The sequence below is a fragment of the Haliotis rufescens genome, unplaced genomic scaffold, assembly GCF_023055435.1.
Source record: "Haliotis rufescens isolate VD_foot unplaced genomic scaffold, xgHalRufe1.0.p SCAF_13, whole genome shotgun sequence".
Taxonomy (NCBI): domain Eukaryota; kingdom Metazoa; phylum Mollusca; class Gastropoda; order Lepetellida; family Haliotidae; genus Haliotis; species Haliotis rufescens.
In genome coordinates, this window is record NW_025963813.1 from 40,256,222 (window position 1) to 40,284,089 (window position 27,868).

Here is a 27,868-nt window from a genome sequence, read left to right on the forward strand (position 1 = left end):
TGCCGATTTAAAATGCTAGCTCACTGAGATACCATGCCCCAGTTTAACATGAATACCCCACTCAGACACAGAATACTGACTCCGAGCCGACCAGTCCTTGTTTTAGTTCCTCTATGCCGTGCGCCAGACAGGGTAACAACAAGAACCATCGTTTAACGTCTTTTGACATGACGCGGCCGGGGATTGAAACCCGGACCTTCCGCTCTACCACTACCGCTCTACCACTAGACCACGGAGGCGGTCAATTAAGTTAGTACTATCATCACTGATACTACGGTGACTTCTTTGAAAATCAACATTGCATGCCGGAAGGTATTGCACGGATCAGTACTGGCACCATCGTGATTTGGCTTTTCACGCACAGAGTCTAGATCTGTAATGACGAGGACATTGTTGTCCAAATTTTGGTCACTATTTACATGTACATATTTCACATCATCAGTAGTGTTTATAATATTCTGAGCATTGGTAATACAATGCTCATGACCTACATCAACGAGGTTTGATGGATTAACATTAACCTACCTGACGAGAATAACAAGTGGTTATTCAGTCATTCAGTGACACTAATGTCGTGATTTGATTCTCACCAACAAATGTGCTGCTGGAAGCTACTTTGCTTTGTGAGGGTAAGTTTATCTCTTTAGATTTAACCATAGACTTAAAGTTGTCAGTTAAACGTGATCCACGTGATTACAAATTGCTTGGTTTTCTTTGGTTTGTGTGAGAGAAGAATTTATAGCAACTCTTCTTCGCACCGCATGCGGGGAACACACAATACTGAGTTACTGTCGTTATCTAAGCGTCAGCTTTGGGTATGTACTCACAGTACTTGAAGATTATGACTGTCTGTGATTCTTTGGTGTGTCAAGTTTGGTCCTAAAAATTGGGGAATTCTCTCCAATGTTCCAATCCTGAGATAGTGTGTGGCAGGCCTCGCTACCCCGACCACCCGTGTGTTTCTATGAGAGCATCAATCTGCTGTCTTCCGGTCGTCTGTTCTGGGCCACTCTGTAGGGTGGCGGTGAATGGCCAGTATGCAATGCATTCTAGATATACAATTTATCATCTGACATTGAAGCTCTCTGACCTTTGTTCCTCACTTCTCCGAGTAGAGGCATTAGAGTATCCTTCGGTATTGTCGGATTTCCTCCGGCAATTGTTCTATGATTTGGAATTTTTCCTTTTATTTCCTTCCCCTGGTACTGTACAAAACCCCTCTCCGTCATGTAGAGTAACTTAGCTATGACAGATCTCCTGACTGGCCTGACGATCTATGAGCACCTTTCTATGTACTCGTTTAAAGTTAAACATAGTGCAACATTTGAGATGTGAGGTGAAATTGGGTTTTACGTCGCGTCCTAGATTATTGCACTTATATAGCGACGTGCATGTGCGTGTGTGTGTTTGTGTGGCTGCTTGTACTAGTCCGGACTGATGCCGATTTATAGTGCTAGCTCACTAAGATACCATGCCCCAGTTTAAGATGAATACCCCACTCAGACACAGTATACTGACTTCGAGCCGACCAGTCCTTGTTTTAGCCCCTCAATGCCGAGCGCCAGACAGGGTAACAACAAGTACCATCTTTCAACGTATTTGGGTATGACGCGACCGGGGATCGAACCCCGGACCTTCCGCTCTCCGGGCGGACGCTCTACCACTAGACCACGGAGGCGGTCGGAACCATTTTGAAGTTCTCCCTTGATAAAATCCCTGGTATATACACCACCAGTGTTACTTATTCGGGTATATTGGTAAATATGAGGTTATCCCGCACAGACCGTACCTTCTGATCAATTAATGAGTCTCTTAATGACATATTCTGTCGACTTTCTCCCTCAAGATCAGTTGACTTATCTTTGAGTGATTCAATGTCTGCTTTCATTCTGGCTTTGTCTCCCACCCAGTCATCGGAGGACTCACTCATCTATCTTACACTCTTCTCAACGATATTCACTCTTTCCTTCAGTTTGTCGACTAAGTGGACTTTGAGCTCCAGGTAAGCATTGTCTTACTTAAGTAATATCCTTCTCAATACTGTCCTATTTCGGAAATTGTCTATCAGTCGCATCGAGTTTGTTCCTAATGGGTGAGACCCGTGAAGATTCCGGGGTGGAATAGGTCTTCAGCAACCCATGCTTGCCGTAAAAGGCGACTAACGGGATCGAGTGGTCAGGCTCGCTGACTCGCCGACGAGTCCTTGTTTTAGCCCCTTAATGCCGAGTGCCAGACAGAGTAACAACAAGTACCATCTTTTAACGTCTTTTGGCATGACGCGGCCGGGGATCGCACACCGAACCTTCCGCTTACCGGCGTGCGCTCTACCACTAGACCACGTAGGCGGTCTCCATGGTGAGGGATAAACATAAGTTGTGGTTGCTGAGGTTGCTGAGCAATCATTTCTGGAGAGAAGACAACGTTGACGAATAATGTTGCTGGTAGTCATACTCGTCGAAAGTCTTGAGCAGAGGAGGGGCGGTCGGGAAACCTCGTGGTTAAAGCGTTCGCTCGTCACGCAGAAGACCAGGCTCCGATTCCCGACATGGGTACAATGTGTGAAGCCCATTTCGGGTGTCCCCTGCTATGATATTGCTGTAATATTGCTTGAAGCGGCGTAAAACCATACTCACTAACTCACTCACTGTTTTGCAAAACGAATACATTTCTTAAATGTTTCTCTTGAATTGCAAGTAGCAGAATATATGTACTAATACACAGCAGACGTATTATTCAAAATTAACATGGTTTATTTTCGATTTTACAAAATAAGTCAACTTGCTGGCGTGTCATCAGATTGTCTTGACAGAATTCGATTGTTTACGGGTCGCTGTCGTATGACAGGAGTACCAGATCAGGCAGCAAAAATACCCTTTATTTTTATGCAAATTACTTAAATGGCTAGTTTTACCTGTAGAACCATGAATTCTTACTGCTGTTCTTCTGTTATCAATCCATTTTAATAATGTCCACCGCTAATATATGACCTTTCACGCCCTATGAACTGAAGTAGCCAAGTTTCAGCTTAAGCTCAATAGCATTTAGCAATTATGCTGAGTCAGCACCAAATTAAATGTTTGAAACTGCTCCAGCCAGACCTCTCCCTTCTCGTTGTCTGACGTTGAGGTTTTATATACTCTCTACCCGACCGTAACGTGTTTTTTGAGTACCTGTGACACAGCGCGACGTACAACGAGTGAGAACGAAACTTTTCAAAGTTTGCTTGGTTTTCTTTAGGAGTGTACACTTCATGTTGAGTTATGAAGTAGACCAATGCTTGAGCAGACACAGTGACATAGATTGTCTTACTTTTGGGGCGCCTACTTTCTGTTGGCTGATAAAGTAGGTAATCTACACACTCTCAGTATCTATCGATGGGAATAAAGAACTAAGATTTATCCGAATTAAGTTTGGGCACTTACAGCGTCTTCATTTGTCTAAAGTCTGTCATAAATAAGCATATTGTGTTTTCAATCCAGACCTGGTTTACTTGTAGATTTAACCGAGCTAAAGGGTATGGTAACGTCTCGTATGACGTCTACCAGTTGTCCAAAATTATTCGCTTGCATTACCAGTCTCCTGTGATGCTTAATCCGTAGTGAGTGTCTACTGCTGCAACACAAATCAACTCGGAAAACCCTCTGCGTGATAATTGAAGTACGAGTTTTAGCTGACAATTGTGTCTTTTCAAGTACACTTGAAAAGGTTCACCATGACTGTATAGTCCCTCAGTGTATACCTACAATCAACCCACATTCATCGAAATACCTGAACACTGCGAGCATACAGAAGACACCTGCATTGACATGTATTAAATTCAAACAGGAAGTCTCTCTCATGAAATGGAAGCTAAATATATACATATAAAGCATAAGACAAGAAACTGTGATAACTATGGAACCCTAGAAGGGACATGGTTGTCGCATTGTCGCCCTCACAAATACAAGCAAACTGTGTCAAACTTTACCAAAGCGCGTCCATGCGACACTGTCCCTGCTAGGATTCCATACCTAACACAGCGTCGAGCTAGACCCATTGACAGACGTACCCTATATGTTGATGGGAGCAGCTTGTTTCAAACGGATGGGGAGATTATGAAGGCTGACGTCTATTGTGCAAAACAAGGTAATTTAGAAACAGCTTGCAGATACTCTCTCTGTGCCACTTTCTGCTCTCCCCTTCCTCCTTTCACTATCTTACTCACTGTCGCCCTGCATGACATTCTTGCTTGCCGTAAGAGGCGACTAACGGGATCGGGTGGTCAGGCTCGCTGACTTGGTTGATGCATGTTATCGATCCCAATTGCGTGGATCGAACTCATGGTGTCAATCCCTGGATTGTCTGGTCCAGACTCGATTATTTAGAGACCGCCGTCATATAGCTGGAATATTGCTGAGTGCGGCGGTAAACAACAAACCAACCAACCACTATCGCTCTGTCTGTCTTTTTCTGTCTCTCTCTCTCCCTTTTCTCCTCTCAGCATGCTAGCATATCTGAATGTACAAACATGGTGTGATATGCCATAAATAACACTATTAAACGTATAAACTGTGAATAATGACACTTTCTTATATTTATGAATCAATAAATATCAATGTTTTTGAGGCAGTAACACAAAAACAATCGAGGTATCATAGACGAATAGCCCATTTCTGGTGTCCCCCGCCGTAATATTGCTGGAATATTGCTAAAAGCGGCGTAAAACCATAGTCATTCACTCACTCACGCATAGACGAATAACGACGAAACAAATTTCTGATAATGGATGTAATGTCATCAACGAACATTTTCCCTTGAACCTTTTGAACTTACTCTTATAATTTTTAACTGTTAATTAATATGCATAAACCGTACTGAAGTGATACAAGTTCTGGCTTGAATGATATGCTTTGACACGAAGGGGCACGGGTGGCCCAGTCGTCTAAGTTGCGTCCTTTGGACACGCCAGAAATATATGATTGTGGGTTCGAATCCCGGTTCGCCCCGATTATGTTTCTAGGTTTGTCAGCACCATACCCGTGCTCGTGGGTTTAACCGAAGTGGTAAACGTCTGAGACCTGCATCACATCGGGCTTTCCTCCCACATTAATCTGACACGCCGTGATATAACTGGAATCCTGTTAAAAGCGGCGTAAAAACACAACTCACTCACTCACTCAATGATTGAAATTATGGGCACCGTAGGGTCGCGTCGTCTGGGTACGAAGACAGAATTAACAATGTCCCATGTTGTCCCAACAAACTCCATGAAGCTCATACGGCACATAAAACCATCAAAATTCTGTCGTAACATTGTGGTACATTTACCTGTACAACCTGTGTTTACACATTGATTAACGCCTATATTCCTCGTATGTTATCTTGAATAAAGAAAGTCTGTTAAAAAAATAACTTGATTGTTGCGTTTGGCAAGTGTTTGGTATGATCAGTGGTCTAGTGTTACGGAACAACAATCAGAATCCACTCAGGAGGCTGTGTAGTTTCTTTTAAAAGTCCTTATAACTATTTGTTGTTTTAGATCAGTTGCATTTTTAATATCTTGATATTAACAGCTGTGTCTAACTTATCCTCTACACAATGTTATTACAAAATATTGACTTCTTGATTCTCTAGGGGCGGTCGGGTAGCCTAGTGGTTAAAGCGTTCGCTCGTCACGCCGAAGACCCGGTTTCGATTCCCGACATGGTACAATGTGTGAAGCCCATTTCTGGTGTCCCCCGCCGTGACATTGCTGGAGTATTGCTAAAAGCGGCGTAAAACCAAACTCACTCACTCACTCACTGATTCTCTGTCACATTACACACCACATCACTATTTCTCAAAAGTGACTGTAGGCGAAATTGGACCTAATCATACTAAGCTGCAAAGACATTCTTCGATCACATTGTGGATATGATCGAAGCAAGAAAGATAAATGTTTAAACGCAATCAAATGTTAGGAACTAAATAGGCTCGATTGCAGTTTGGTATCTTGAACTCTTATAATTACAAGATGAGGCGATTTATTTGTGCTAATGTTCTTATTTCTCTCTTTTTTGAAATCACATATGTGCCGTTCTTTATTTATCTTGTGGATATTAATCATCTGCTGTCATCATGTGGCATGCGTCCAGCGTAAGTGCATGTACATGGAAGGTATTGTGGTAACTTGATCCCAGCACATTCGTACCACTGGAGGACATAGTTGTAAGTCAAAGCACTATGCGTGTATCTGATCTCTTATTGTATGTGTTTAACAAATGCGTTAATAAAATACACTGACGCAAGTATATTCTAATCAACTCAATTGGATACTTGAATATGCTTTCTTGTACATATTACATAACATCACTATCACTTAGTATGACCCACGAGCAAACCCCCTCCCCCTGTTCTCGCTGAATCCTTCACTTCAATCCGGTATATGTTCTAGGTACGTGTGCCTGATTCCACTAGAATCTTGTAACACATGTTCCAGTACATCTCTTGAAGTACTTCTTAACATGTGATGTTACCAGTTGCAAATGATTTGAAACAAATTTACTCTCATAATATCAGAGTAGGATACCCAATATTGCATTTTCGGCCCAGCTATATGGTATTCCCCACGGACGGTGTAATTGTAGAAACAATTATATCTCCTAACGTAACAAACAACACATACATAGTTTATTTACCTTATCTTAAACGTGATGCCTACTTTAAACCTGAATCAATGTCATTGTCAACACCTATGACAATCATTTATCAGTTACGATATTTACATTCACTGGTAAATGTATCTTCGAACGTGAATGGTCATTTCTCTTCTTGTTAAGGTTAATGATACCATCCTATTTTATAGCCACGATATATCCGTTTCAACCCAATGATTGTGTATGTTGAAAACTGTTGGGTATTATATACCAAACATATTCCAAGCTGTTCCAAGTTTTAAAGACGGGGTTATTGTTCTCCAATTTTCTCCATTTTGTGTACAACAGACAACGAACAAACAACATGTTTGATTCTTTATATTCGTATTGCTACGGCACTGTAGCTCAACTGGAAATGTTGTGAGAATTGTCAATTGGTTGGTGATAAAAACTGGAAATTTACTTGAACAACATAGTACTTTTTAAAAAGAATATTCTACTTTGTCTCAGAATCAACAACTCCTGCCAGACTCTTCTTGTGATGCTGATGCTGCAGTGATATTGGCCTTGGAATTTGTTGCCAGGGAACCCTGAATCCAGTGACACCATATTAGTTCTTGGAATTACTGTTGGTGTAAGCAAAGATGGCGACAAAGCGAGAGAACTGGTCCAGCTGGCTGGATTATTTCCTATCCATCATCGGTTGCTTGGTCGGACTGTCCAACATATGGAGATTCCCCTACGTCTGTTTTCAAAGTGGAAGTGGTAAGCATTTTAATTTATAAAAGACAAGGTTTGAATATTATTAATTAATTCTTCATTCAGCACAGTACAGGGCACAGACCCTTTGCATAAAATGTTTAGCATATTTATGGCAACAGTCACAATGATAAAATACGTGCTCTCTCTTCTTCACTCTGATACAGATATTTAGCGATATTAATCATCAGCTTTGTGTTGGTTGTAGATAAAAGAACATTAAACTTATGGACATTTGGTAGAAGACAAATTTGAAGGAGTATAGGAGATGGCGTAGGTGAATACATGCAGGGCACATACATTCTCAATGTGTCCTGGACGTTAATAATGGATATATGTTTCAAAGGAATATTCACTCTTTTCGGGTAGGGAGTTAAAATCCCAACGTACTCACAAATTGTTTGAATCGGACTATAAAACCTGATGTGCTGTAACCATGTGCTTCCTCACAGCCGCCTTCCTCATCCCTTACTTCGTGGCCATGTTTGTGTGCGCAATGCCCGCCATCTTGTTGGAAGTGTTATACTGTCAGTATTCCAACCTCGGTCCTGGACGTGTGTGGATTATCTGCCCTTTGTTTCAAGGTAAGACAGGCAATGTCTGGAACGACATGGGCGCATGTTTCTGATAAACAGATAAACGTTAATCTGATTAGTTCTGGAAGTCAGATAATGAGATTAACAATGACAAACTGATGTGACAAGACGCCGCTGATTATGACTCTAGGCTTGTCAGCAGTATTTCTTGTCTAAGACATGCATGAGTTCGGGCTTTTCTCCTACAATGTGCCGTTATAAAACGGGTATACTGTTTAAAGCGACGTTAAAACTAGCTCTGTCACTCAGTCAACGGTCTGAGCAAGAGTGACTGATGCAGTTAGACTTGTACCATATGTTCCGTTTGTTTCAGGTGAACAGTTGACTTGCCTTTACATGTATTTGTGACGGGTGCCGATTGGGCAGGACACAATCACCATTTCGCGAATACCTAGTATCATCACCAGTTGATAGTGATTCATAAACATATGCTATTTGCATTTGTCAGAGGTTTATTATAATTATTGAAAACCTTCTTTGTCGCTTTTATTTATATATGTGAGTCGTTATCATCGCTAACATTGAATTTCGCTGTGTTCAAGGCATAGGATATGGCATGGTTGTCCTCACCGCTATCGTCAGCGTCTACTACAACGTCATTCTCGCCTGGACCCTCTACTACCTCGTGCAGTCATTTAGTTCAGTCCTTCCCTGGAGCACCTGCGGTAACGAGTGGAACACTGACCTGTGTCAAAGCGCGACCAATCAAACACATTCGTCTCTTCTCGCCAATGAATCATCGTATTTGAGTGCTTCATCAGGCCGCGTCAATGTCACAACTCTGTCAACTAATAGCACAATCCAAATGGTCTCGTCTTCTGAAGAATACTGGAGGTTCGTTATTGCACACATTCTGTTAAACATGCATTTTGGTAGGATAAACTGTTATAAACATAAGGTAATCATTCATTGTGCCATGATTTACGTTGTCTATGATTAGTTTTATGTACATGTATGTTCACGATAGGCTTACGTTTGCCTGGCATCCCAGGCCCCAAATGCACGTTCTTTTCATGTCTGTCACAACATAAACATGTTTTGTGACCTGTATAGGCAAATATCATGTATCGACAATGTGTTTTTCATGGTTAATTTAACAAAACATCTACCTCATGTAGATCACATTGGAAGGATTGGTCATTAGCCTCATCAGAGAAATGGGATTATAGTTAATAAATGATTACCGGTTGATGAGGTAAATAGTTACACATATCCAGGAATGAATAATCTTTCGGGATTTCTTTTACTTGGGGAAAATTTGTTTTCACACATTAGTAAGGACTAATGATTGTTACCCTTTAAAAAATAAAACCAGTCCGCCCCACCCCCACCCCCACCCCCACCCCCACCCCCATCCGAACCCAAGTGTGGCAACCATGTCCATAGTCATTAGAAATCTCCAGTGATAATACCAGGCGCGGGCGAAAAAAAGACCATATCCTGACACCCGTCACAAAATACATGCAAAGGCCTGTCTCATATCTAATGTCTTCAAAAATGTCTTCTCCACTCTACTTTCCCCTATTGGCTGGTAATAAAGTAGGTGGGTTTTGTGGTCATTTATTCATATTGAACAGACTTCATCACATCCCTTTATGGAGGTGGAAACGTGAAAACCGGCGCGCACACAATGTAAATACTCTTGACATGTCGTGACACTGGATGGGTGTTATCGTACATGTAGCTGCAATGGCCAATGAAGTGAAAAACACGTTTTATGTAATTGAACGGTATTTGTTTGTATGCACATTTCAGCAATCACGTTCTTCAGATGTCCTCAGGAATCGGTGAAGCCGGAAGCGTCCGGTGGCAGCTACTCCTGTGTTTACTGGGAGCCTGGTTGATAGTGTTCCTCAGTCTTATAAAGGGCATCAAGTCCTCGGGCAAGGTATTGTCATTACAATAAGTGTATACTATATCTGATGCGGTGGCAGCTACTCCTGTGTTTACTGGGAGCCTGGTTGATAGTGTTACTCAGTCTTATAAAGGGCATCAAGTCATCGGGCAAGGTATTGTCATTACAATAAGTGTATACTATGTCTGATGCGTAGGCAGCTACTCCTGTGTTTACTGGTAGCCTGATTGATAGTGTTCCTCAGTCTTATAAAGGGCATCAAGTCATCGGGCAAGGTATCGTTACTCGTTCCATGTGTTGTAATGTATTATAATTTAGTTCTGTTGGGAAGTTTGTTATAATCATTTAACTACCTAATAATTACCAATATAACACCAATATATTTAGCACTATCCTTGTAAGACCATTTGCTACCCGTTTCCTAGGTATAAGAATTATATATGCCTTTGGCACATTGATGATTAATGTATATGCTGTTGCAGGTTGTGTATGTTGCAGCCACAGTTCCGTATTTGATTCTCATAGCTCTGCTTATCCGTGGATTGCTGCTGCCGGGTGCTGTGGAAGGAATCAGATACTATGTTATACCTCAGTGGGAAAAGCTTTTGGATATTAAGGTGTTATTTTCTTTTTGAGTAAACATTATCACTGCAAACACGAAAACGTCGTTTTTTTCCGTATATGGTCATTGGACGGAAAAACGACGTTATTTGGACGTTTTCAAACCATCGTTTTTCCGTCCAAATAACGTCGTTATTTGACATCGGAATTTACTGGGAGAGAACGATAGCGTTAAGCTCCTCCCTTTCTTGATTGACATTGTCAATCAAGCAACAGCGTCTACCGGTATTTCTACTTCTCAATTTTCATTGGTCAGTCCCCGCGTGTTAGATTACAGGCCCGCGTTTGACGCTGCACTCGAAGCGCTTAGCGGAAGAACTGAAATCAATCGTTCTGCGCATGTGGATGACTTAATGCCTTGACCAAATTTTCCGTTCTGTGCATGCGCGATTTCGCGTATTGTTTCCTAGATTTAATGTCACCACTATTTGACAATGGTTCATGAACACAGTCACGTGAAGGTTCGGAATCGTAACGAGTAACTCCATTTAAATTGAAGAGTATCCCCAGTGATATGGGAGATTCCAAGATGAAACTATTCTATGGCTATCTAGGCTGCCACCCAAACCGATCTAAACGGGACCCGATAGCTTATTGTATGCTATATAGTCATATGGAAGTGGACAAGAACTATACATTGTATTCCGGCCGATTGTTCTTGCATTTACTTATAAGTCAGGAAAATGGACTTAAAAGGGGAGTTGTTGAATGTAATTATTTTAATTATTAAATGTTGCCTATACACTTATCTGGACGAACTTCTCATTGTTCTGTTTATGTCATCCTATATACTATTAGTATGTTACCGTTCTAAAGTCATCCTCTCACATAACATTATATTGTTCATAGTATCAAAGTTTAATCAACAATATCAAGAGCAGCGACTTAAACCACTGAAACACCCAAACACAAGGCTGTTATCAAGCGCTAGTGCAGACGTGATGCATCGTAAAAACTGTATCGTGATGTCTTCAGAAATACAATTATACTACGAGATAACGCTGACTCACCGGTGGAACAAAGACAATATCGCTAATACAGATATAACGTATTTGAATGTTAATACTAAAGACAAACAATCATTATTTTTGCAGTGACGATATAACACGTATACACGTTTATTGTTAACTTTCATCAGTTTTGCTCTTCATTTTAATAACTTTGTTTTCACATATATATGTAGCAATACCCGACAAGCATGTCATACATAATTATGGGGCAGTTTTCAATCTTGTACTGACTTACTCTGGTGTTAATGAGCGAAGTTTATTGGCTTGTGTGTAAAACCCCGTTTTTCTGGTAATCCTATTATTACTTAGTTTATTTCTATCTAATGACACCCTGTACTCTGGATCATGGCTCCGTGACTAACCATATCAATTAAGATGAACATTCAGTTCAAGTAAATGAATGAGTTTGTTTTGACGCTACAGTCAAAAAACCAATGCTGTGAGGTTTGATAGCACACTTCTACCAGGTCGAACATCGTGGATCCTCATTTTCTGCCTAAAGAGAATCATAGTTCATATGCTAATCCATCTGCGAATACCCTCCCACTCAAGATGACCTTACTTGTTGCTAAATCTATCATCTATCCCCCCAATCTCACCCCCACGCCCCCCCCCCCCCCCCCACACACACACACGCACGCATGCACGCACGCACACACGCACACACGCTCACGCACGCACACACACACGCACACACACACACACACACACACACACACACACACACACACACACACACACAAACAACTGACCTAAATAACCTGGACAGGAAATACTGCTGATAGCCTCTGGTCAACTCAGCCGCGCCACCGCAGAATGTCCGTCCAACTCTGCAGGGGGCATTCTCAGTGGCTTCAAACGCGCTGAAATGTTTTCGCCTTGCATCCAAGAAGACAAGTGAAATCGTATGAAATTTGGCTATTTTGGGTCCTATCTCTTTTTTGATTACCCAATAAAGTCAGTTCATAGTTACACGGTTGTGAAGCTTACAACTTTATAAGACTTATTCATCTCATTCCAAAAAAACTACTCGCGCTCACATAAAGTTGTAGTTATTATGTCACTGTTTTATTTCTTTAAAAATATATTACATGTTCAACAATAACAATTAAGATGAACATTCAATTTCCGATATAAGTAAATGAATAAGTGTGTTTTACGCCACAATCAGTCAAAGACCAACGTTGTCCGGTCTGATGACACACAATCTACCAGGTAGCACATTGTGTACACCCTATCCCCATTGAAGTCTCCACTGTGGGTATTCCTGGGGACGTAAAGGTCCCATGTACCTAGGAATTTCATCAATACATTCATGCGCGGCATTCTCTGCCTAAAGAAGATCATATAGTTAACATGCTAATCCAACTCGAACTACCATCCCGCTCAAGATGAATGTTTTATGTAACATCCAACAGGCCCACATTTACCCACGCACGCACGCACGCACGCACGCACGCACGCACGCGCACACACATATTTGGATTTACCAATCCCTGAATTGAGAAGACGTGCGTTACGAAGCTCCTCCAAGTCATCATCAATATCCGTATATGTCTGTGATATCATTACCCATCCAAAGCCGAATATACATTTATTGTGTTTTCTTGACAACAAATGTTATAATTGGGATAACACTTTCTGAGTAAAGTACAGATTCTCGTACTTTCTTGGGTTGAGTCCCGTCCGGGATTTGAACCCACACTGTGAGTGAGGCACCCAATCGCCAGAACACAATGTTGGCGATCTAACCCAGCCACCGAACCAAAAATGTTAGTCCAGATGACGTATACTTTGTGTACTCATCTGACAAGAGAAAAATTGCACGGCTTCTATGACCGAAAGCTTTGAACCAACAATGCCTTTAAGAAAGTGGTCAACAGTAACACACATTATATTTGGATACCACTTTCTCAGTAAACTACATATTTTTAGGGTGGAGATGATAGACGTTGATGGTTGATTATCAATGGACAAATTAAAGCCAAAACTTAACTTATGAATAATTGGTAATGGGAAATGGGCAAACGGGAGGCGGGGTAATCAGCGCCATGCCAGTTATCTGTTGGCTTCCCTTGTTGCGTTCCCATCTTTGCTATCTTTTTACTTTTGTTGTTCTGACAGGTACAAATATATGTTCTCTGCCTCATAGCATTTAATAATATGCACCTGATGAAGGAGAAAGTATATATTCCGAAACGCAGTGTTCCTCTGTTTTTAAATGTGGTGATATTTGCGTAGAATATAATATGGTCATGCCTATATACATTTGGGTCTTTGTCTACATAAGCATTTAGACATACAATTTAAAGCTAAGGACATTGCTAATTCTGCAGGCATGAAGTACATGTCATAGCAAGCTGTGATCTTTATTCATACTTTAGATATTCGTAATGGAGATCTGACCAGTTGAACGTCTTAGTGCATTCAGATGCCATTGTAAAATTCCAGGCTGCCCCTCTTTCTGTGATGTTTTGACGGATGAAATCTATTGCGTTATAATAATCTCTGTTTGCTGATATATAATATGTACATGTTGTAAAATATTTACGATATTTTAAACGTGTAATTCGATACATATGCACTGCAATGTGAACATAAGTGCGGATGCACGAAGGCGGTTATAGTCATAGTTATACTGCGATGGATGTAGGGGAATGGTAGGGGGGTGTATGTATGTATGAAAGCACGAATACCTATACATGAGGGCGGATATAGTTATAGTTCGATGGATGTTGGGGAATGGTGGGAGGATGGATTATGTATGAAAGCATGCGCATGGATCCATGATGGCTGACGTAGACATAATGGTGGGGAAAGAAGAATGTGATGTGATGTGTGTGTGTGTGTGTGTGTGTGTGTGTGTGTGTGTGTGTGTGTGTGTGTGTGTGTGTGTGTGTGTGTGTGTGTGTGTGTGTGTGTGTGTGTGTGTGTGTGTGTGCGTGCGTGTGTGTGTGTGTGCGTGTGTGCTGTATGAGTATTGGGTACATGCAGACTTGGGGTTGGGGGACTGGGTGTGCCTGTACTGAGGTCTTTTGTTTCACTCACTTATAGTGTTTTCTTTTACTCAAATACTGTTTTACGCATTGTAATGACTGAAACCATAGTGACTCAAAGGTCATACTGGCCGGGCATTCAACATATCTACCCCAACTACATACGTAGCCATTTTTATGGTGTACAATTCTTCTTCTACCTCTCTCTCTCTCTCTCTCTCTCTCTCTCTCTCTCTCTCTCTCTCTCTCTCTCTCTCTCTCTCACACACACACACACACACACACACACACACACACACACACACACACACACGCATTAATTGTTTTATTAAATGTATCTTCGAGAGTCAGTAAGAAACTAGAAATAACTGTCTTTGTTCTATAAACCTCACCAAGTTTCAGCTTTCGCCTCTTCCTTTGTGGACTGAGGTTTCACATTTGTAAAATGATCTCTCTTATCTGTCTGTACCATCAACTTAACTGCCCTCACCCCCTGCAGTTTTCCCGTCCCATATTGCCAAGCAGGTGACCCACAAGGAGGAATACCTCCCTCCCTCAGTCCAGTAATACCGTTCCTAGCACAATATGTTGGGGATACGTAGCATTGCTGTGGGCAAACATTTTGTAACAATTTGGCAAACTTTGATATGTAAACAGCAAATATTATTCAGTTTTATTTCAACAAAAACGGAAAAAATCGGATCCTACTTATTTTGTGGATACCATAACAATAAATCAAGCCAATAGATCGTTTGAGCTGGCATGAATATAAAAAATAATTAGCAAGTCGATAGTCATAATTCCCTCTGTTGGTCCCACGTGAAATGTCCTTCACGAATAGCATAGATGGCTGATAGACGTTCGACCGAATAATATTATTTGCTAACTTCAACTGTTCATCTACTTTCCATGAATGTATGTTACATAGTTCATATGTTCCATGGCTTCTTCACTGAATGTATTATGTGGAGGACTACTTCACTTGAGGATAAGTAACATAAATAATGATGATAATTATGGTAGTATTGCCATTATCATTCCTTCAGATTATTAAAAAAAAAGTTATTATGTTTTCATAGAGAGAAAGAGGTATGGAGATTGTGAGATTATTTTTAGCATCGGAATTGTTAACATAATTCTTAAAGATATTATGTTTTGTTTGTTTGTTGTTAAATGCTGCACTCAGCAACGTAAGGATATTAAAACATTACATTTAGGTTCAGTTGTATTTTCATATTTGTATCATTTTGCAAATGTTACAGAGACCTGATAAGGGATATATAATAATGTATAGTCGCTATTCTTAAAGTAAGAATATGTTAGATTTATCAACCAGAAATATTGCACACAAGAGGATAATCATATTTCATGACACTATTCAACGTCGAAGTCAACGATATTTGTGTATGTTGTTGCTACATGATACGGATACGTCATGATAAAGCAATTAGAAATTGGCATTTGATGATATAAGATAGCTACGCGATAAATCACAAAGAACAAAGAAGGAAGCGATATTTATTTCACGATAAAAATTGTTCTGTCATGACGTCATTTATTGAGATTCGAACATGCACTCGCAACTTGAAAAGTAAAATTTGTAAATTTGACCTTATTTTTGAGGGGGAATGTGTCTAGTGAGTTGTTCCCAATAAATGTTGCTGGAGAATCCGAAAGTGAGAGTGATATGACAATCGGTATTGGGAGAAATGGTACAGATGATTGACGAGAAAATTGTGAGAATATGCGGGACCAAACTCAAATCCTAAAATGGATTTATCTAGCATGGCCGCTGTCGCATTCTTTTCAAGGAATCATCATTATTTAAGTACGGGTAAATATTGTAAAGCGTGTATTTTTTCCTAATTTAACACCCTAAAAGAGGCTGTACGTAATGTTGATATCTCATATAGAAATAAACGAGTCTCGGTCGTTGTTTATCGTACAATAAACAACTCCCACTCGTCGTTTGTTTCTTAATTACATGACCATATACACTAACATTATGTCTTTTCATGCTTATCGGTCAACAAAAGCGACATAAGCATTTCCATTATCATGAGAAACCCTTGCCAAAAGTAGCGCCAACTGCACCATTGCGACAACATCAGGAGCATGTTTCATGATTCATCATAATAAATGATGACATTGGATGCTCGCAAAAACGCGAGCTCATTCCGATCCACTAGTGGCACCCGCCACAAACACATCCAAAGGCAAGCCAATTGTTCACCCGAAAAGGCAGAGAATTGCATCTGACATCATTTTTGTCATTGATACGTCAAACCTGGAAATGCCGTCTACACGCCCAACACAAAGCCCAAGCCAGGACCCAAATCCTTCAAACCCGGCCAAAGTTCTGTTAATTACATACATTTCCCCCTAACCTTAAATAATCTATACTAGTTCTGAAGTAAATCGTATTTACCCGTATGAATCGTCTTATGTTATTTATTGCCGATGAACAGAATATGCACACTTTCTGAAAGTACTGTGTGATAAGTCACGCACCAAACCTATACTCTCGATATACATGCTGCTCTTACTTAAAAAAGAATATTGGGTTAACAAGATACGTATATTAAAGTACCATCCTTTCCTGATGTGCGTTCATTCTAATTTGAAATAATGGCATAAATAGTTACCACTCATCTTTCAATATTTTTCAAGGTTGGGTTAATCACGAACATATTTGAATATGTACAACATCTATACTTACTTATCTTTATACTTAAAGGCATCAGGTTTGTCTGTCATAAGACCCCGAAACAAATATGTCCAACACAGCCCAATATTTGGCTTTTGGCTCCTTGTTCTTATATTTTATAAGTATTGTTTAAACAACTGTTTTTTCTGTAAAATATGTTCATTTCAGAAATTAGATGTTATTCTAGCATCAGGTCTGTGGTACGTTTACTGCATCAGCATTACATTAAAACGATATTACATTATATAAATCCACACAGAGGAAATGCTTAACATTTATCTTTTAAGGAAGAGTGCAGGACGACTTGCTTTATACATATAAATGTGGACATATATGTATGGACATGTGGATGATACAGACATACCTCCTGAAAGATAGTGTTCGTAGATGACTGTAGAAAATGGAATAATTATGTGAGTAAGCGGGTTAATACCACGTTCAGCAATATTTAGCCATATTGCGATATTGGTTTCCAACATACAAGACGGACCATGAAATTATGACTTGAATTTGGACCTGGCTTTCTGGTGTGATGTAACACCCCAGAATCTCCGGTAGAAAAAGGGCTCAAAGAACGAATTAAGATCACGAGATGATACTGATGTATGCATCTGGACATATATTTGCGTAGTATTACTACGTTAATTCATCAGTATATATGTATTTTGCACAAAAGGATATTTTAGGATCGACGCTGATATGCGCATATAACCTACTCACCAGTGCTGTAATATTTCATTTCTTCTGACACATATCGACATGAGAAATTATATTTAAATTTAAAAGGAGCCCAAGTGGGATAGAAATTTGAGTCTGAACCTGTTGAACAAGGCTTGTTTCATTTTGGGCTATAGCATTGCCGCAAGGCCTGGGCGGAAGGGAACACCTGTTTGCACCCATCAGATACCAATCACAACTTCTCTCTCCAAACGAAAACCAAATACCAAAAATGTCGGAAGTGAATCCTTCTAATTTTCTATTTAGATACATGTTTTAACTTTAAAGTAATTATATGTATCTCATGTATTATTGGTATCTGTGATGCTGGTACCGTTTTGTTGCCATTGTGTAGCTTTTGTGGAGTTATTATGAATATCAAATACATGCCTTGAAATATGGACTTGTGAAAGAACTCATCATTGAATCATTTGCATTTAAATTAATGCATATACAATTTACTTGGCGTGTATGGACATATTATCCATCTACTTATGCACACTTATTATGGACATATACAGAATTTCATTGAACCTTATCATTTAAAGAATACCCGTGAAGATCCGGGTTAGAATAGGCATTTAACAACCCATGCTTGTACGAAGGCGACTTGGCTCGCTGATTTGGTTGATGCATGTCATCGTATCCCAAATGCATAGATCGGTGCTCTTGATGATAATGACTAAATTGTTTGGTCCACAACATATCCGATTACACTGATTAAGGCTGTCCGAGTTTTCCATGCGATACTGACGCCCGTTCGTCTCCCAGACCATACAGAATAAATTTAAAAGGAATCCAGCTCAAGTCTAGAAAGATTTGGCAAGCCTAGATTGCCTTAATTCTATCCATGAAAGTAAGCATTAATAAAAATATATTGTTCTTGTCTGCTTCATATTATATTTTGTAGATACTTATTTTAACTAGGAAAATTGTACTAACACCGGCGCTGTCCCTATTGAAGCTATCCATAAGAATTTCGAATTGCCGTCCATTGTTCGATGTCAATACATCGATGACAAGTGAGGATATCATAAAGTAATCGTTGATGCCGCGCTACACTTTGATAAAAAATATAATCAAGTTGAATGGTGTGTACATTACTTCAGTGAACATGTACATGATCATGCCCTAATAATCAAATGCCGTAATGTCAAATACTAATTTATTATTGTGTGATGAATTTAACTGGATCAGTGGTAACATGTGATATTAATATTCCATCAATTTCTTTCCTGGTTGGTCCATCCATGTCTACAAAATGAAAATAATACAATTAAAATGGAGCATAGAACAATTCTTAATTTCAGGCTAGAGCTGTGGAAATCTAGACTTTCCCAATCATTATAGACTTGAGTTGGTCTCATGTTTTACATTATTCTCTTGGGTCAACGTCACAGCTCATACCATACACTAACAAGACCAGCTTGCCCCCCGCCGGAGCTCCCGGATTTTGGTTATATCATCTAACATGGCCAACTCTGCTCTTAAGTAAACAAGAACCTAATCAGCGAGGGGTCCTTTATCATCCCTATGTGGCTGCTTATAAAAATCTGATATCTTTTCCCAAAGACCTGGTTAATAATATATTTTCTGCTGAATATTCGAAACAAATGAGTGAGTTGGTACTACATGTACATATGTATACGGTTCTATTTTAAATGACTGCAGCGCTCCCTTATGAAAACAATTTGTATTAACGCCGCTCTCAGCAGTATTCCAGTGATATATGACGGCGGTCTGTTGTATATGAAATATATGCAAATTGAATCTTGAATCTTGAAAGTTGTAACATTTCCGCAAATAAGTATCACATGCAGTATACAGTATATCAACTGCAATATACTGTATACATCAGTATACAGTGTGTCGCGAGCTCTGCGCTGGGCTGGAGCACACATTTCCTACACCTCTCCCTTCGGCAAACACATCACGAGGGTTGCAACGAGGTCACAGGTCTGGCGTGCACTCGTCAGTTGTCTAATACGGTCAAGAGTAAGATCTTCCGGAAGACCACTGCACTGGAGGTATGTGGATTATTGAGGAGGTACTACGTGTTTGGAACTGGGAGTTGAACACTAAGCACTTTTAGAGAAGAGCTCACAATAAAACGGTATGGACTCGCGGACGGACTTGTGTTTTCATTTCAAGACGTACATTTATCAGGTTGAACTTCCTAACTGTAACAATAACTGAACTTTACGCCTTTTATACACATTTGTGATGGGGCGACAATGCGACAAACGAGACATATTTTGACCTTGAAAATGTCGCGTTACAGCATCGCGGCCTTTTGTAAAATAAAGAAAAGGATTATCAAAGAGCGACAATGCGAACACGCGACAATGCGACAAATGGCCAATTGTTGCGCTTTTGTTAATTTTGACACGTTTTGCTTGTTTTTGTAAAGGCGTCAATGCGACAACGAGACAATGTCCCTTCCATAGTAATCCGTGCAAATAAAACTGAGTAATGAAATAGAAGTCTGACATGCCAGTTAAAAGATAGGGTGTTGCAGCTTCTGATTTCCGTGTTTCCGTGCTTTGTTCAGGTGAACAATTGACTTGTCCTTGCATGTGTTTGTGACGGGTGCCACTTGTGTGGCAGGATACGCTCACCTTTTCCCGAACACCCATTGGATGACCTGAACCACTTCGGATTTTTATCCCACATCAGTCTGATACACCATGATATAACTGAAATACTGAAATACTGTACAGTTGAAAATGATGTTTAATGCGATTACCGTAGTGTGATACTGCAACTGTTCATATTTTGTGCAGTGATGTTATGTAATATGTAAAAGAAAGCATATTCAATTATCCAATTGATTTGAATAGAATATACTTGCGTCAGTGTATTTTATTAACGCCCAAAATCGTAATTTAAACACATAAAATAACAGATCACGCATGGTGCCTTGACTTACTACTAGATTTAATGGGCCACCCCGGAATAAAATAGTTCTCCCCCCAAAGCGAGGAACATGTTTTAGTATGTTTACAAGAAATATATTCCAAACAATATCCTCATTAGATGAGAAGATCTTTTACAGAATTACCTCAGTAAGTCAATTACAATGACAGCGTCGTAATACATTTACATCAAGTACAATACGTCAAAATGGCCGACACGATAAACGTGACGGGAGATATTTTCGAAGTTGTTAATTAACCTGTGGCTATTTCAAGCCTTTGGCATCACTGATCAATTGGCCGATCATTGAAAGGTGATTGTGAAGATGTGTCAAATAGATACTAGGGTAAATTCATAGATTTCTGTAAATTGTCACTGCGACAGTTTAGATTTTTTTTCGTGTTTTTTTCTCTCTGGGTTGGGTTGTAGCAAGGTTATCCTTAAATGGGCTTGCAACCACGCTTCTGTATGAATTCGTACCAGGGAATTCCAAGGGTTTTCCCCAGGAATGTGGAAGTAGTCAGTGTTTACGCCTTTTCAAGAATACAGTCACGTGAAGAACGTCATGTGACCGACCTCGCGTCCAAGTCGTATATCTTGTAAACTTCACATTAAAAAATGAGTTATTGTTATAACCAAATGAAACACAACCCATTATCCGATAGGGGTAACTGTACATAGCCGTTACCACAATAAACTTAGTAACATTGTTTGGTTTGACTTCTTGGCGCGTGTCTGAATTCCATTAACATGTAACATATCCTAAAACTAGCTTATCAGCAAATCTCGCTGCACTGCGCGCGACAGATACTAGAGCAAGGCATGCCAGAAATACGAAACCTAAAGCTTCCGAAAGGAAGCCTTGGACATCACGTGCGTCGGGGGACCAGCGCCATCTGATTGGCCGTTAACAGTTGTACAAGGAGGAGCAAAAAGCATCGTTTTTCCGTCCATTTTACGCTTGAAAAACTCGACCCTTTTCTGGACACTTTCTAGACGCTGACCAATTAATCAATTTTAATGAATTTTTAGTCGTTTTTCCGTCCAATGACCATATACGGAAAAAAACGACGTTTTCGTGTTTGCAGTGTATGCTTCTTGTGTTTGGTGAGGTGAGGTGAAATGGGATTTAACGTCGCGTCCAGGATTATTGCACTTATATAGCGACGGGCATGTACGTGTGTGTGTTTGTGTGGCTGCTTGTACTAGTCCGGACTGATGCCGATTTATAGTGCTAGCTCACTGAGATACCATGCCGCAGTTTAACATGAATACCCCACTCAGACACAGTATACTGACTCCGAGACGACCAGTCCTTGTTTAAGCCCCTCAATACCGAGCACCAGACAGGTTAACAACAAGTGCCATCTTTTAACGCCTTTTGATATGACGCGGCCGGGGATCGAACCCCGGACCTTCCGCTCTCTGGGCGGATGCTCTACCATTAGACCACGTAGGCGGTCATTCTTGTGTTTAAACTTCCATTTGGTGAATTAAATGTATGTGGTGAAGTGAAAGTGCATATGAGTTGCCACCCTAGACGTTCGTTTGACTGAAATAATACAAAATATCTAGACAAAAACAAGCAAAAGGTTTCTTTGGTAAATTGCTTTGCAAATAAGTGCTAATCATCAGTAGGATGTTTGCCATGGTACACAAGGTGGAGTATTGAGAACTACAGAGGTGTTATTAACATTGTGTTTAAGGTATGGCGTAATGCCGCTGCCCAGGTGTTCTTCTCTGTGGGTATTGGATGGGGAGGAATATCTACCCTGGCTAGCTACAACAGATTCCACAATAACTGCTACAGGTATGGACATTATTGTGGCTAAAACAAGTGCTCATTTTGTTTCATCTTCGTTGACGTCTGTATTGCAGCATATCAGTCACATTGACCATCTACACTTGATGATGATGATATGCAACTTGTGTATTGTGTCATCTTGGAGTTTCGTATTTTAAACCATCCCAACCCAAAACTATGTAGTTGTTTCCTTGCTTGGATATCCAGCTTTTTAGGTTATCTTGTTCTCCGAAATGCTTCAGCTTGCAAGAGAATATGTCCATTACATCTCAGTCACAACTCTCAAACTCAATGATATCTCAGCAAATTGTTTGAGCGGAAAGAGGCTTGAAGTAGATCGTATTCATTTTTTTGTGGAAGTTTGCACCCGTGAAGATTCCGGGTTAGAATAGGTCTTCAATACCCATACTTGCCGTAAAAAGACGACTATGCTTGTCCTAAAAGGCGACTAACGGGATCGGGTGGTCAGGCTCGCTGACTTGGTTGATGCACGGTCATCTATCCCAATTGCGTGGATCGATGCTTATGATATCAATCACTAGATTGTCTGGTCCAAACTCGATTATTTACATACCACCGTCATATAGCTGGAATATTGCTTAGTACGGCGTTAACAACAAACCAACCAACCAACCAACATAACAAATTTATATGATACCTTAATAACTTTAATTTACCTTCAGACATACAACATCGATGGTTGATGATATAATTTCACTACGCGCTGCACAAACAAGGTACATCTTGGTCCGTGTTTCTACATTGGTTTCATTTTTCCTTCTAGAGACGCTCTAGTGATCCCAGTGGTGAATTGCCTCACCAGCTTGTTTGCAGGATTCATCATCTTCGTGTTCCTGGGCTACATGGCCAACCAATCCAACCTGCCCATCTCCGCTGTTGTCAAAGAAGGTACGTGTGATCCATAACATAAAGAAGCAAAAATACCGCAACAGCAATAATATTGGAACAAAAAAGGTCATGGTTCATCTCATGATACTATTTTTTTAGAAGTTTAAATAAGGCATAGCCTGTACGCTACGTTGCAACATAAAATATTGTATTGCATTGGTCACTAACACCAAAGACCTAAAGTCAACGCCAGACAATAACCAGTCTCGATTGTAAGCCATTTCGCAAATGTACAGCCAAGACTAGTCAGACACACTTCCCTCGTAGCATGGTCGCATAAACATGCATGAAGAATTGTATAGTTGAAAAAGTCATTAACGTGAACAGACCACCACCCAGTTCACTCCATCTGCACGTTGCATATTTGAGTGTTCCATGTTCATAGCAAGTTGCCAACACTGTTTTCCCTTTTGCACCCAAAAATATCTGTTACGGCAGATAGTCGAGACTGATTGTTCTCTTGGATTGACGTTTTGAACAATGCGTATAACTACAATATGATATGTTATGATAAATCGGTGTAATTGTAGATTACAGCCAATAACAGTTTGATGACATGTGATGGGTTGGTAATAATGTTTCCCAGTGTGCCTAACATCACCACGAGCAGGTGCAATAAACGGTATTGGAGAGAGAGTTTGTTTCGACAGGTTTATGGTGATGTCTATGGAACATAAACTATCATGACAATATCTCTCAAATGCAACACGAGTGAGTGAGTGAGTATGGTTTTACGCCGCTTTTAGCAATATTCCAGCAATATCACGGCGGGGGACACCATAAATGGGCTTCACACATTGGACCCATGTCGGGATTCGAACCCGGGTCTTCGTCGGGACGAGCGCACGCTTTAACCACTAGACTACCCGACCGCCCCCAAATGCAACACGAACCTTCGTCATAAAAACGTGACTAACTGTTCAACTGCAATCAGATGGTGGAGACCGCCTCCGTGGTCTAGTGGTAGAGCGTCCGCATGGATAGCGGAAGGTCCGGGGTTCGATCCCCGGCCGCGTCATACCAAAAGACGTTAATAGATGGTAATTGTTGTTACCCTGTCTGGCATTCGGCATTAAGGGGTTAAAACAAGGACTGGTCGGCTCGGAGTCAGTATACTGTGTCTGTGTGGGGTATTCATGTTAAACTGCGACATGGTATCTCAGTGAGCTAGCACTATAAATCGGCATCAGTCCGGACTAGTACAAGCAGCCACACAAACACACACACGTACATGCACGTCGCTATATATGTGCAATAATCTTGGACGCGACGTTAAACCCCATTTCACCTCACCTCACCTCAGATGGTAGATGTGTTATTGACCGCAGGTCCTGGTCTGGCATTTTTGGTCTACCCCGACGCTGTGGCGACAATGCCGGTGTCTCAGCTGTGGTCCGTTCTGTTCTTCCTGATGCTGTTCCTCGTCGGTATGGACAGTCAGGTAGATTCTAAGACACTCCATTGATTTCCAGAAAACGAAAATAGAAGTTAACACAGGAACACGCTTGACACGCCCAGACATCAAGATTTGGCTTTGCTTTTCAATAAGCGAGCTGAGTCTGTGCCTTATCATGAGAACTGGTCGGTTAACTCCATTGATGATGAAGGTCTACAAACACTTAACTATAAGACAGACATAGATGAGCGTTAACGGGCCATCAAAATGGATAGTACCTGAGCGTTTTATGATTCAAGATTCTTCAACATAGTTTTGACATGTGTTGAATTGTGGTGAGTGAGTCGCATCAGCACCATGTCAGCCATTCACATAACAAATATTCACGTTACAATAACGTTTGCCTTTATATTTGAAAGAATGTTGGTGACATGAAAACCTTGATTGAGTATGGTTTTACGCCGCTTTTAGCAATATTCCAGCAATATCACGGCGGGGGACACCAGAAATGGGCTTCACACATTGCTCCCATGTCGGGAATCGAACCCGGGTCTTCGGCGTGACGAGCGAACGCTTTAACCACTAGGCTACCCGACCGCCCCGAAAACCTTGAGCATGAGACGTGATTAGAGCACTCGATCCTTTTACTTCAACTATAATAACGACAATGAGATCACCTTAACGTGCATGACCCTGAATAACATTTCAACAAGTTTATATATTAAGGTTTTTAACTCTTTTCATGCTTCAGTTCGTTCACGTTCAGACGATAGTCTGTGCCATCACAGACGCCTTCCCAAGATCTCTAGGACATCGAAAGTTACCTATAACAGCTATCGTATGTGGTGTAGGCTTTCTCCTGGGATTTTCCTGTGTCACTCAGGTGAGCTATGTCCAACCCTACACGAATACCCCATTACTCAGGTGAGCTATGTCCAACCCTACATGGACATCCCTTCACTCAGGTGAGCTATGTCCAACCCTACACGAACATCCCTTCACTCAGGTGAGCTATGTCAATCCCTACATGGACATCCCTTCACTCAGGTGAGCTATGTCCAACCCTACACGAACATCCCTTCACTCAGGTGAGCTATTTCAAACCCTTCATGGACATCCCTTCACTCAGGTGAGCTATGTCCAACCCTTCACGAACATCCCTTCACTCAGGTGAGCTATGTCCAACCCTACATGGACATCCCTTCACTCAGGTGAGCTATGTCCAACCCTACACGATCATCCCTTCACTCAGGTGAGCTATTTCAAACCCTACATGGACATCCCTTCACTCAGGTGAACTATTTCAAACCCTACATGGACATCCCTTCACTCAGCTGAGCTATTTCAAACCCTACACGAACATCCCTTCACTCAGGTGAGCTATGTCCAACCCTACACGAACATTCCTTCACTCAGGTGAGCTATGTCCAACCCTACACGAACATCCCTTCACTCAGGTGAGCTTTGTCCAACCCTAGACGAACATCCCTACATTCAGTTGAGATAATATCCACAACTACACAAACATCAGGTCACTCAGGTGAGCTATATTCACACCTACATGAAAATCCCTTCACTCAGGTGAGCTATGCTCATCCTTCAAGAGAATAATTAACTCAGTTGAGCAATGTCACAGACACAGACATCCCTTCATTCGGGGGAAACATTTTCACATGTTACATCCCAAATCGCGGGAAAGTATTCGTTGATGTTATTCTTACGTGTCAGTAATCAAACTGTGGACAATACCAACCAGATACAACGTTAACAATGTTCCGTCCAGGGAGGTATCTACGTGTTGACACTGATGGACTGGTACATCGGGAGTATCTCAGTCATGGTGCTGGCGATGTCGGAAATGTTGGTTCTAGCGTGGATATATGGTAAGACAGCATTCTACATGAAGCCAGTTTCGTGTTTTGTGTAGTTCTATGCAAACCAAGACTCCCAGTCTTGTTATATCAAAAACGTTAGTTTCCCTTGTATATACCGCTATACGGTAAACTACGGTTATAACGAACTCAAGGGACTACTAATTTTAGTTCGTTATAACCGTAATTCGTTATAAGCAAATATACAGCATTACTACAGCATATAGTCGGGACTAAAAAGTTAGTTCGTTTTATCCGTTAGTTCGTTATAAGCGTGTTCGTTATAACCGTAGTTTACTGTATATACTATCATTGTATTATTGCCCGGAGATCTGTTCACATGGATTCTCTGACATACAAAAGAAGGCAAATTTTGATGGCTAGGAAATGAACCAAAGCATGATGTTGGCATAACCTCACACGCTTACACGTTACTTGATCAGAATATGTTCTTAAACGTTGTTATCTTCTGATACAGGTGTAAATCGCCTGTATGATGATCTGACGATGATGATTGGCTATCGAGTGTCTCCTGTATGGAAGCCCATGTGGCTCGTCGTCACTCCTCTGTTTGTCTTTGTGAGTTGCCATTTATTTTAATTGTTACAAATTTAGAAGTATATAACTGAGTGAGTGGGTGAGTGAGTTTGGAACTGGTCTCTGTGAGCAGTTTTTCAGTATCGCAGCCTGTTAGCATCTGAGGTGGAAAGCCCGATCCAGGACTTAGGCTTAGAACCCATGGGCACAGGATGGTTCTGGCAAACCAAGTGAGTGAGTGAGTGAGTTGGGTTTAACGCCACTTTTAACAGTTTTCCAGTTATATCACGGCGTGTCAGCTTAATGTGGGAGGAAAGCCCGAAGTGATGCAGGTCTCAGACGTTTACCACTTCGGTGAAACCCACGAGCACGGGTATGGTGCTGACAAACCTAGAAACATAATCGGGGCGAACCGGGATTCGAACCTACAATCATATATTTCTGGCGTGCCTAAGGGACGCAACTCTGCACAGCGAATCGCTGCGCCTTAGACGACTGGGCAACCCGTGTCCCCCTTCTTGGTGAAGAGTACATGACGTAATACTAAACCCTCCTTCTTG

The 27,868-nt window shown here is 40.9% G+C and overlaps 1 protein-coding gene across 2 annotated transcripts in view; it reads left to right on the forward strand.

Annotated features, from left to right (window-relative positions):
* Positions 1–559: 559 nt before the first annotated feature.
* Positions 560–27,868, forward strand: part of LOC125378679 (sodium- and chloride-dependent glycine transporter 1-like) — a 28,970-nt gene continuing 1,661 nt past the window's right edge. Inside the window, exons 1-12 of one of the 2 annotated variants that reach the window (XM_048394604.1) lie at positions 560–629; positions 7,125–7,379; positions 7,826–7,957; positions 8,512–8,803; positions 9,725–9,857; positions 10,307–10,441; positions 22,498–22,601; positions 23,380–23,504; positions 24,833–24,945; positions 25,652–25,783; positions 26,684–26,783; positions 27,250–27,350. In XM_048394604.1, the coding sequence (XP_048250561.1) occupies positions 7,259–7,379; positions 7,826–7,957; positions 8,512–8,803; positions 9,725–9,857; positions 10,307–10,441; positions 22,498–22,601; positions 23,380–23,504; positions 24,833–24,945; positions 25,652–25,783; positions 26,684–26,783; positions 27,250–27,350 (1,488 nt within the window). In that variant the 5' untranslated portion in view covers positions 560–629; positions 7,125–7,258. Of the gene's footprint in view, positions 630–1,670; positions 2,003–7,124; positions 7,380–7,825; positions 7,958–8,511; positions 8,804–9,724; positions 9,858–10,306; positions 10,442–22,497; positions 22,602–23,379; positions 23,505–24,832; positions 24,946–25,651; positions 25,784–26,683; positions 26,784–27,249; positions 27,351–27,868 lie in introns of those variants that run through there. The other variant, XM_048394605.1, reaches the window with a different exon arrangement.